Source organism: Rhinolophus ferrumequinum, chromosome 13 (genome assembly GCF_004115265.2).
Source record: "Rhinolophus ferrumequinum isolate MPI-CBG mRhiFer1 chromosome 13, mRhiFer1_v1.p, whole genome shotgun sequence".
NCBI classification, from domain to species: domain Eukaryota; kingdom Metazoa; phylum Chordata; class Mammalia; order Chiroptera; family Rhinolophidae; genus Rhinolophus; species Rhinolophus ferrumequinum.
In genome coordinates this window covers 49,362,527-49,375,049 of record NC_046296.1, presented here as the reverse complement: position 1 = coordinate 49,375,049, position 12,523 = coordinate 49,362,527, and the positions used below count along the sequence as shown (strand labels likewise).

General features: G+C 33.3%; 1 protein-coding gene across 10 annotated transcripts in view; it reads left to right on the top strand.

Moving 5' to 3' along the window:
- The window catches only part of BIRC6 (baculoviral IAP repeat containing 6), a 210,029-nt gene that overhangs the window by 157,790 nt on the left and 39,716 nt on the right, over window positions 1–12,523 (top strand). For all 10 annotated transcript variants that reach the window (XR_004424875.1, XM_033125536.1, XM_033125539.1 and 7 more), the window contains one exon: window positions 11,645–11,855. Coding sequence is in view for 9 of the 10 variants with exons in the window: in XM_033125536.1 (XP_032981427.1) it covers window positions 11,645–11,855 (211 nt within the window). In the remaining variant the exon portion in view is untranslated. The remainder of the gene's footprint in view (window positions 1–11,644; window positions 11,856–12,523) is intronic.

Below are 12,523 nucleotides of genomic sequence, written 5' to 3'. Positions count from 1 at the left end.
GTGAAACATGCTAAAAATCCTTCGCCAGAGTATTTAAAAAATCTGTATCTGTTGAGTGCTAGTTTCGTAGTATGGAGGTAAATATAAATATCATTTCAGAGTAGAAAGGAAAATTAGAGTTATCCAGTTCTACCTCTTTCAATTTACAGATTCGGAAAGAACAAATAAGAAAAATGAAATCCAGAGAAATTTATTCATTTGGCCAAGTTTAACTGAATAGCAGTAAAATGACCATTGTTAAACTTGCATATTTTCAAGTTCAAAAGTGAGATATAAATGGATTTTGTCAATATGGAAAAGAGAAAAGAATAAACATGTTACAGAAGAATGTAGAAATGAAAGAATCAGCACAAGACTTTTTATTGGAAACATTATAAATTATTAATTTGGCTGCTTGTCTTAGCTAAATGATGGTATAAACTAATATTAATATTTTCTCACTTTTATAATATTGGTTTGGTATTTCCATAATTAGCGATAGTGGGACAAAACCCATTATTACAAGCTTTGTTATACATCTGATTATCCTCACAATGGATTTTGTGTGTCTGAAGTTCTTAATGTATCTCATCTGGTTAAATTCCTTACAAAGTTGGGATTTCAGTTTAATTTCACAAGTATACTATTTGAGAATAAAGTTAATTTTGTTGTTATGGAAAGTGTCTATATTTAAATATGATAACATTCTTTAAATCCAAAATTATTACTAAAAAGTTACTTCAAAGTAAATGTACAATTGGAAACCTACCCGTCTTTTTAGGCCTCAGCACCAAGAGAGCTTTTATTTTTTAAGGGCTTCGAAATTGTATTAGTGCTGTTACATGAAATGATACTGCTTTGATATCAGTAGCAAATACATAATTTTATCATCATTTATGAAAACAGTTATTTTGCTTGATATACATGCCAAGAAACAATTATTTGAGAAACAAATAATTAGAAATCATTCAGCTGTCATAACACATAGTACTTAACTTTTAGTTTTTTAGTTTTTTATTAGTTTCAGGTATACAAAACAATGCAATAGACATTTCACCCCTCACAAAGTGGTAACTCCCTCCCCCAATTTATTGCCCCTCTGACATCGTATATATCTATTACAATTCCCTATGCTATACTCCATATTCTGTGACTATATATTGTAAATTATAGTTGACATACAATATTATTCAACTTCAGGTTTACAGTGCAGTGGTCAGGCACACATAGTACTTCACTTTATAACCATATTTATAGTTTTGATAACAGTTTGAAACTTTGTATTGTAATATGCCATTTCTTTACATTGTTATAAAGAATGTTAGAAATGGGTGAAAGTTTGAAGATTCTACTGCTAAGTAGAGTTGCATGCCACTTTGTTTTTAATTCTAAACTATTGCAGTATGACCCCCATTTTCTTGAAAATTAGCTGAGTGCAAATGAAACATGGAACATTTGCCTTATTTAATGTATTTATTTCTACATATGATTCAAAACAACATACTGTCAGGTCCTACAGTGTATGCCATTTCATTCCTGATAAGAGAGTACATAGTGCTAAAATTTTGAGTATGTTAGTGACCACTCAGAGTGTCCGACACGTAAGTGTTCCTCAACAGATGTTAGTTCCTTTTTTCTAGAATTCTTAGCTTTGTTAAGGGCATTCTATGTGGAAATATCTTTGGTATAGAATAATACATCACTCTATCTGTTGAGTAATTATACTGGTAAATTTTATAAAGGAGGAGAGAGGTTGCTTAAATTAAAATTTAGATGTTACCAGTTGATTTGATTTGTATAGATTTGTAAGGGTAAAGTATCTGCAACACTTCAGAGATACCTGCCTTGATTACCCCGATAGTTACTGGTGTACCTAATGCTGGTATTGTCACTTATCACATTGTAGCCCAGTTACGCTATAAACTTTCTTAATAAAATTCCACCTAACCGACCTGTAATATTAACCATAATTCTCCATTTCGTCTATAAACAACTCGACTTGTGCTATATGTATTGGAAACATATGTATATTTCTTTTCCAACTAATTAAATTGTAAGCCTATGAATAGTTGTGTGTGTTTTCATATTTACTTAATGCTATTTGTATTGCCATTACATAATTAAATGTAGCACACACTAGCTGTTTATAAGATAAATCAGTGGAATGCTTTATAAAAAACCCCATGAAAAAGGATTTGGCTAAAACAATCATTGAATTGGGTTTACATGAGAAACTCTTAAAAGACTGCATGTTGTGTATACACACACATACTGTTTTTTTCTCCCAGTGTAATACCCTTCCAGCTGAGTAGAGCAAGTGTGTAAAAAAAATTTATTATTTTAATCCTTTGCCAGAAATCTTTGACTCTTTGATGTGGGCTTCCATGTACTTCATTCTTTTGGGCTAGTGTCTGACTTTACTGCCAACTTAAGCCAAAATTCAGCATCTCTAGGGTTGGCATGAATCCCTAAAGCAATTTGTTGGCTAAGGCTTGGTTGACGAATATAAGTTCAATAAGTTAAATAATGGAAAAATTGAGAGGGAGATGAAAAAAATTTTATATGAATCGTTAGATACGGGAGTGATTTTTATCAAAGTATTTGTATAAAACTCATTGATGTTTCCCTTACAGCACTTCTATGTGATAGTATTACTCCTGGTTACATATTAAATTCATCTGTGTAGTAAACAACTTCTGACTAACATTTTATTAATGGACAAGTATTCTTGATGATACATGCTCACTTAAGATATACTTTCAGGTAATCTCATTTGCAAAGATCTTAATTGAAGAACAATGTTTGTTTTTTTTTTTTTGAAATGTATAGGATCAAAGAGTAGTTTATTTATTGTGTTAATATTAATGTGAGTTCAAGATTATTTTAGGGGAAAAATTTGGAATTTCTCTACTCAATGTTTATTTCAGCTCCCCATTTAAAAAAACCCACAAAGTTGTATTTCATTCATGTATAATTTCTACAACTATTTATTTCCTAGAGAAAAAAAATATAAAGTTAGGAAGGATTATAACTGTAAAAGTCAAATTAATAGATCAGTACTAAAAAATTGAACTTTTTTGAATAGTTTACTAGGCAAAAATTTTTTTGTTATAGGATTATCTTTTAACATATGCATGTTAAACACATAGGGGTATTGATTTCAAATAATTATGTATTGAGTTTTCAATATTTAACTACTTGAAAGGATTTATAATTTACAGAGAAATAACTTAAGATCTCTAATTTCTTTGTTTCCGTAGGGTGATTACTATATTTCAAGTTAGGCAAAGTAAGAATGAATAAATTCTTTAATCGAAAAATATTTGAATAATGCATTGTACAATTTTGTGTGTTTTCACAAATGCGTAGTGAAATGCATTTTATCATTACAGTATCATGCAGAATAGTTTCACTGCCCTAAGAAATTTCTTATGCTCTACCTATTCATCCACCGTCCTTTTCTGCCCCCCTGAAACTTCTAGTAACCCCTGATCTTTTTACTAGTTCCGTAGTTTTTCCTTTTCCAGAATGTCATATAGTTGGAATCATGCAGTATACATATAACCTTTTCAAATTTACTTCTTTAAGTTTTCTCCATGTCTTTTTGTGGCTTGATAACTCATTTTATCATGGAGTAATATGGTATGGATGTAACAACAGTTTATCCATTCATCTTTGAAAGACATCTTGGAAGCTTCCAGTTTTGGGGCAGTTATGATAAAGCTGTTGGAGGCCTTCATGCACTGATTTTTGTTAACCATTTTGTTCCACTGGTCTATGTTTCTGTTCCTTTTGCCAATGCTACATTGTCTTGATTATTGTAGCTCAGTAGTAAGTCTTAAAGTCTAATATAGTATCAGTCCTCTGACTTTGTACATCTTCAATATTGTTCTTCTGTAAAAGAAGAGCATATAAATTTTGCCTTTCCATATACATTTTAGAATCAGTTGGTTGATATCCACTAAATAACTTGCTGGGGTTTTTGTTGGGATGGTTTGTGCCCTGGTCTGTGTGTGATACTTTGTTAACTGAATTTATAAAGCAGTGCAAAAGCCCATCTTTGGATAACTGGCTACATGTACTCATATATCAATATAAATTCTAGTGTTTCAAATATTTAAATTGTTGAAATGGAAGCCATTCAAAACTTCAGTGGAAGAGGAAAGGCTTCATTCTTTTGCTGATCTCAAGTTGAAAGAGGCTCTATGAGTATGCATTTACATGTATGTTTTCATATATTCAAAAATTAAAACAATATATTAGGAAAAATAATTGTGAAACTTACATATTCTCCTTCCTTATCCTTTTGGTTGCTGTTTTGTTTTGTAATGTTATATTTCTCCAAAATGGCAGTATAACATACAACCCCGTTTCTGTTCCTTGTTTCCCTCACTTCCAAATTACATACTTTGGAATTTGCTCCAATGCAGCATAAAACATCTTCATTTTCATGACAGCATAATTGATACTTAGTAATTAAAACAGTTCCATACTGATAAACATAAATTGATTCTTTCGCTATTGCAAAGAATGCTGCAGTGACTAATTTTGGTGAGTTTGATAATTTTATCTATAGGATTAATCTTCAGAATTATTAGAATTGCTGATTCAAAGGGTATGTAAGTAGTATCAAGTGGCTATTTCCCCACAAGTTTATAACTTCCTTTGTAAAGGAACAACTTCCTTTCTTTTATCTATATATGCATACAAGTATATAAATTTTATACTTATACACTCATTGTTTCTTCTGTACCAATTGTGAGACATATGTTGCAGACATGATAACCCTGTTACCCCTAAGTATTTCAGGGTTTATTTCCTGAAAGACAAAGGCAGTCTAAATCAAAAATCAGAAAATTAACATTGATATAACCATCTAATCATCTAATCCACAGATTCCATTCTTGTATCATCTGTTGTCCCAATCATGTCCTTGATAAGCAAAGAAAAGAATTGCTTTTTGTCCAAAATTTAATCTAGAATCACATGTTATATTTTGTAACCTCCTTCATCTCCTTTAGTCTGGAATATTCCTCAGATTTTTGTCTTTTGTGACCAAGACAATTAAATATTTTATTACAGAAAAGTCCAAAATAAGTAAAGCTGGTGATTATAGCATAATGAATCCCCATGAGCTCCATCCCCCAGCTTCATCAGTGAAAAATACATGGCCATGCTTTGTATTTGTATCCTCACTCAGTTCTTTCCAGACGTGTGTGTGTGTGTGTGTGTGTGTGTGTGTGTTTATATTATGTATAGCTAGAAGTATGAACAAATTGATAATACGAGAAGAAAATAAAGAGTATGAAAATATTTGGGACTTAAAACAGATTAGCTCTTTCTACCAAAACTGGAAAGAAGAGGGAAAGGCTGGTGTTGGAGCATCAGAGTTTTTATATAGCTAAGCCACTATAAGTTTTATGTGTGCTGGAATGAATAGGAATTCTACATGGAAATATTTTTGTTTGTGATAGTAGCTATTGAGCCAAATAGGTTTTGAATGATGTATGAAGATTTTTGTTGTTGTTGTTTTCACGCAGAGGATTTCTACCCTTGGCGATTTTATTAGTCAAAGTATTGATATAGATTTTTTTTTTTATTTCTTGTTCCTTTGTCCTACTAGATAGTTTAAAAAAGGCAAACATTTGACTAGTTAATATCTATAGTTTTCTTACTCTTTAGGTCCATTAATTGTAAAATTTGTGATGTTATGGCAAATTCAGCTATAATTGTTGTAACACTCTAGGTCTTTTGCATTTTCATATACATACTGTGTTTCCCCGAAAATTAGACCTAGCCGGACCATCAGCTCTAATGAATCGTTTTTGCATCTTTCTAATGCAAAAGACGCATTAAAGCTGATGGTCCGGCTAGGTCTTATTTTCGGGGAAACATGGTATTAGAATCATATTGTCAGTTTCAACACCCCCCCCCAACAAAAACCTGTTAGGAATTCGATTGGAATTGCATTCAATCTATATATCAATTTGGAGAGAATTGACTTCTTAACAATATTGAATCTTCTAATCTATTAACATCATATCTCCATTTGTTTAGATTTCCTTTAATATCTCTCAGCAGTGTTTTGGTACTGTTGAACTCAGGTCAAATTTCTCCCAATTCCATTTTTTATGCTGTTGTAAATGATACTGTTTTTTAAAATTTCATTTTCCTACTGTTAACTAATATGTAAAAATACAGTTAATTTTTTTTTGGGGGGGAAGGGGAACAGGACTTTTATTGGGGAACAGTGTGTACTTCCAGGCCTGTTTTCCAAGTCAAGTTGTCCTTTCAGTCTTAGTTGTGGAGGGTGCCGTTCAGCTTCAAGTTGTTGTCCTTTCAATCTTAGTTGTGGAGGGCGCAGCTCAGCTCCAGGTCCAGTTGCCATTTTCTAGTTGCAGGGGGCGCAGCCCACCATCCCTTGCAGGAGTCGAACCGGCAACCTTGTGGTTGAGAGGACACATTCCAACCAACTGAGCCATCCAGGAGCTCAGCGGCAGCTCAGCTCAAGGTGCCATGTTCAATCTTAGTTGCAGGGGGCGGAGCCCACCATCCCTTGTGGGACTCGAGGAATTGAACAGGCAACCTTGTGGTTGAGAGCCCACTGGCCCATGTGGGAATCGAACCGGAAGCCTTCGGAGTTAGGAGCATGGAGCTCTAACCGCCTGAGCCACTGGGCCGGCCCCAGTTAATTTTTTTTTTTTTTTAATTCATCTGACCCTCTACCTTAGGAAACTCACTTATTTCTACTAGATTCTATAGGATTTTCTGTAGACAGTCATTCCATGTACATTAAAGCAATTTTGTTTTCCAATTTGTATGCCTTTTGTTTCTTTAAAATCATTTTATTGTACTATCTAGACTTTATAGAAATTGTCAGTTTGGGGGAGAAATATTCAGTCTTTCACTGTTAAATGGGATGGTCGATGTAGGATTTTTTTAGATACTCTTCATTAGGTTGAAGCTGTTTTCTTCTATTGCTAACTGTGTTAGAAAAGAGTTCTATCATAAATGAGTCTTGAATTTTGTTAAATGCTTTGTGTAGATCTGCTGAGATGTTCATATGGCTTTTCCTTTTTTTGTCTGTTAATATGGTGAATTACATTGCCTTTTAAAGTGTTAAGTCAATCATATTCCTGGAGTAAATCCCACTTTGTTACGATTTTTTATCCTTTTTTGTTTCTGTGTTCTTGAGGGTATTGATCTGTGGTTTCTTTTTTCTGGTAATGTCTTAGTCTTATTTTGGTATCTGTGTTAATTCTGTCCTCATACATACAGAGTTGTTTCCACTACCTGTATTTTCTGAAGGAGGTCTATAAGATTAATGCTATGTGTTTTTTAAATGCTTGTTAAAATTTACTTGTGAAGCCATCTGGAGCTTTTTAATGAAAAGGCTTTTTATTAAGAAGTCAGTTTCTTTAACTGATATAGAGCTATTCAGAGTTTCTGTTTCTTTTTTTTGTTTTGTTTTGTTTCTTTTTAAAGAACTAATTTGGCATTGTTGGTTTTCTTTATTGTTTAATCTGCTTTCTACAGTGACCACATGGTATTGGTTACTTGAAGCTGGCCAGAAGAGGATGATTAACTGCAAAGGACCATAAGGAGGAGTGTTTGGGATGATAGAAATATTCTAAATCTTCATTTGGGCATTGATTACGTAGTTTTTGTTGTCAGAACTCATTGAATGCACACAAATTTAGTGCATTTTATTGATTGTAAATTATACCTCAATTACTTGATTTTAAAAGTTATAAATAATTAATATGGAAATGACTTCATTATTTTCCTTGGGTTACTTAGTTTTTTTGTAACAAAGTGACAGAGAAGCCTAACTTCCATTGATTGTTATCCTGGTAAAGTATCTGTTATTAAACTGGTAAGCCAGTTGTAGCGTATACATAATAACCCAGTGTCGCTTTAACGTGTGGAGTTACTTAGTATGATGTGATTCAACATGTAATTTATGTTAACTGCTTTTCTAAAGTGAAAATAAGGTATTGTTTATATTATAAAAGCCATGCTTTGTTGTGTTCGATTTTATTTTACTGGCAATAGAATGTTGCAGAGCAGTAGAGTATGTATTATTTGAAAATAACATTATAGGGGCTGGTCTGGTTCCTCAGGCGGTTAGAGCTCCATGCTCCTAACTCCGAAGGCTGCCGGTTCAATTCCCGCGTGGGCCAGTGGGCTCTCAACCACAAGGTTGCCAGTTCAGTTCCTCATATCCTGCAAGGGATGGTGGGCAGCGCCCCCTGCAACTAAGATTGGTGCCCCTGCAACGGCACCTTGAGCTGAGCTGCTGCTGAGCTCCCGGATGGCTCAGTTGGTTGGAGCGCATCCTCTGAACCACAAGGTTGCTGGTTTCAACTCCCGCAAGCGATGGTGGGCTGTGCCCCCTGCAACTAGCAACGGCAACTGGACCTGGAGCTGAGCTGTACCCTCCACAACTAAGACTGAAAGGACAACAACTTAAAGCTGAATGGCACCCTCCACAATTAAGATTGAAAGGACAACAGCTTGACTTGGAAAAAAGTCCTGGAAGTACACACTGTTCCCCAATAAAGTCCTGTTCCCCTTCCCCAATTAAAAAAAGAAAAAAAAGGTGAAACAACCGAAATGTCTATCACCTGATAAATGGATAAATATAATGTTCTGTTTATATAATTAAATATTTAAAAAAAGAGAGAAAATAATAATATAACATGAAGCATAAATTGCATTCATAGAACTCTATTCAAAAGAACGTTAAATAAAAACACCAAGTTCAGAGGAAACGTTATAATTATACATTATTTAGTAACATTGGAAAACAAAACTCTACCCTTTAATGAGCACACTAAAACACTAAGTGTTTTTCTTTTTATATGGATGTCAGATAAATTTTTAAGATTTTAACTAGGAAGAATATATAATAATATATTGTCTCTTGCTTTTCCCAACTAGGACAAGATTATATCTTAATTCCTTTCATGTATGTGTTTATATCTTAAGTTCTTTAAATCTTAAATTCTTTGAATCATCTATTAGTTATCAAGTAGTAATTACTAAATTATATTGTCAGTAAAATACTTACTGCATGCTAGGTACTCTGATTAACCATTATAAAACAGTTCTAAACAGGTATGTGATGAAAAGTAATTCACCCCAATATTGTCCCTCCAACTCTAGTCCTCTCCACATGACACAGTCATTACTAGTTTGTGGTTAATAGACTCAATGTTCTATATCTATCCAAGTAAATCTAGTACATGTATGTATCTCTTGTTTTGAAATAAACCTAAAACAAAGTATTCATGCTATTTTGAATATAGTGTAGAGATTGTTTTAATCATAGCGATGGTGGCTGTGTAACACCTGCAACTCGTAGAGAAAGACCCTTTTCTTCTCATGAGCCCATAGCCACATACTTGTCGTGGTTTGTGTATGTAAACAGAATATAAGGAGTTTGTCTCTCGAATGTGGCACTATCCAGGACAATTTTTTGCTGTGATTGAGACATTCTGTATCTGTGCTGTCCAGTATGGACTCATGTGGCTGTTGGTCACTTGAAATGTGGCTAGTACAATTAAGGAACAGAATTTTTATTTTTTTTTTTACATTTTAATTACATTTAAATAGTCATAATGTGGCCAGTGGTTACCATATTGGACAACTCGGAGCATCACGATATAGTGAAAAGGCTCCAGAGTTAGATGTACCTAGATGTCAGTGTTGGTCTTGCTGTCTTCTACTTAGCCTCTGTGCAACATACTAATTTTTAGTTTCTCGTGCGTGCAATGGGAATAATAATGCTTTCTCCAAAGAATACACACAGAGAAATGTCATCATATGGGAAAAAAGGATTGGATGTATACGAGTATATACCAAAGTGATAGAGCTGATGAAGGAGCGGAGAAAGATAAATGATCAAAAGAGACAATAGCTTTATCAGGAATGTTTTACTATTGTCAGGAGAATCAGTTTGACATGTTAACTCATGTATATAAAATTAATATTTAGAAATCATCTTTTTCCTCTAAATATTCCTACTTCGTTCCTCAGCTATAAAAGAAGTAATATTTGAGTCTGTGTTTACATGTCTTCATGTATGTCTTGCAATTTCACTCAAATATATAGATGTAGGAGATAGGTCTTTATTTTTAAATGCTACATAGGATAGAACCGTTTGGATATATTATTGTGTATTTAGCCCTTTAATTTATTGTTCTTAGCTTGCTTGCAACTTTCAGTATTGAAAACTGTTGTATTGATCATCCTTGTTTATAGGTATATAACAACAGTGATATTGCTAAGTCATAGAATATGAGCGTTTTAAAAAATGTCAAATTGATTGCCAATTTGCATATCTACCTGTTTATATACGTAGCTTTTCCATATCCTCACAAGTATTAATGTGTTTTATGCCTGTCAGTTAGTAACTTGGAGTTTTAACTTGTATTTTCCTGTAAACTGTTGTGTGCTATGTTGTACCATAAAATTATAGTAGTAAGTACTAGCATTAGATCCTGGGTTAGAAAAGAAGCTTTAAACATAAGCAAGTATTTATAGAACTTTTATATATATTAAAGATGGAAGGTAAAATTTCAAATAAGCGAGGAAATAATTGGCAGTCATGCTTTCCTACAACTGTCCTCTGCATCAGTGGACGGTATGAAACAAGAGCCTACTCCTCCATCACTCTGAACAGCTGCTCTATTTGTCGTCAATTCATTAGAACTAATTTTATTAAATCCTTTATCCTTTTATATCCGTTGCCACATTAAGTCCAGGATTCCTCATCCGCCTCCCCCATACTCTAATCCCTGTATAGTCTGTGGCATTGATGCAGTTTCTGCCTCCAGCAATTCTCCTTCCCTGTTTCAGTATTCTGTGTACCATTCACAGTACTTCATAGCATCTGAAAATTTTTATTCATTTGTTCTTCTCTAGGATGAAAGCTACATGAGGGAAGGGTTTTTTGTTTGTTTTCTTTACTGCTGTGTTTCCAGCCTGTCCAGCAGAGGTTTTCAATGAATATTTATGAAATAAGTAACATTACAAATACTTATGGAATAACTACTCAGTAACTGGCATTGGAAAAAAGTTGTTAGGTCCTTATCTCATGTGATTCACAAAAGTAAATTGTAGTTGAAGGAAGGCCACAAAACATCTTTAGTAGAAATACATGTTTTCAGAGTAGGGAAACCATGTGGTTTTAAGAAAAAATTTTTTGTTTTGTAGCTGATAAAAAGCATAGTCACCTTTTTTCTAACAAGTTGATTTGTTGAAACATACTGTTGATAAACTGTGGTCATCATTCTGTTGTATCTAAGATACAGTAGCTTCATCATTTCAATTTAATTTTTAAAATGTATTTCCACTTCATACTAATAAATGTATTTATTGCCATAATGTACTATCTGGGCTATTTACTCATTTTTATGTGTAATATAACTAGATAGTTATTTTAATTACATTTATTGCTCTCTCCCAACTCATTTTTTGTTCCCTAAAAGTGCATGCCTATTATTATACTTTGTATATCGGTGCTTCATAAAATCTGTATTAGTCCATTTACCAACTAACCAGTTTCTCTTAAGCTCCAAGTAGAAGCTACATTGCTGTGGACTTACTTTTATATTGTACATGTTCTCGTCTTATGCTTTCCCACTATTCCTTTTTTCAGTTCTCGACATGGCAAGACATGTGCCACTCTATAGAGCTCTGCTGGAATTGCTCCGAGCCATTGCTTCTTGTACGTCCATGGTGCCTCTATTGTTGCCTCTTTCTACAGAGAATGGTGAAGAGGAAGAGGAGCAGTCAGAGTGTCAAACTTCTGTTGGTACATTATTAGCCAAAATGAAGACCTGTGTTGATACCTACACCAACCGTTTAAGGTACTATATAGTTTTTTCCTCTTGTCCTTGCCTCTAACAAGTCTTTTTAAATAGCTTTGATTTTTTTAAAAAAACAGTATATGCTAATGAAACATAAATACACAGAAACAATATATAAAACTGCATTGAACAAGTATCCATCAAATCCATATACGCAGAAAGGTTTATTCACATGGGCTTATCCAACATCTCCCTGTGTGATCTTACAACTACTGGTATGGAATTTTTCTTAAATACTGGCACCCTGTACATATACAGATAGATGCTAGTTTTACTCAATATTGAGATCATAGATAATTTTCAGTGTCACTAAATACGTACTTCTAATATTGTTCTTAATGTTTCTAATTATGCATTGTACATAGATGCTTTATTTTATGTAAGCATCTATTAGTGGACATTTGGGTTATTTCCAATTATAACAACCTCAGACACACATCTTTTGGGGCTTGTAGAAATCTCTGCAAAGTATATTCGTAGAAGTGGAATTGTTGGATTTATGGATTACTCCTGTTTCGTTTTGATACATAGTTTATAATTCATGCTATAACCTCTTTTAGAAGTCAGAGGATTCAGTATTTATTTTTTGACATTATAATAAAGTTAGTATTAATCTTCATGGAAAATTTAATTTTTAAATGAATCTTTTATATAAATTTATATTTCAT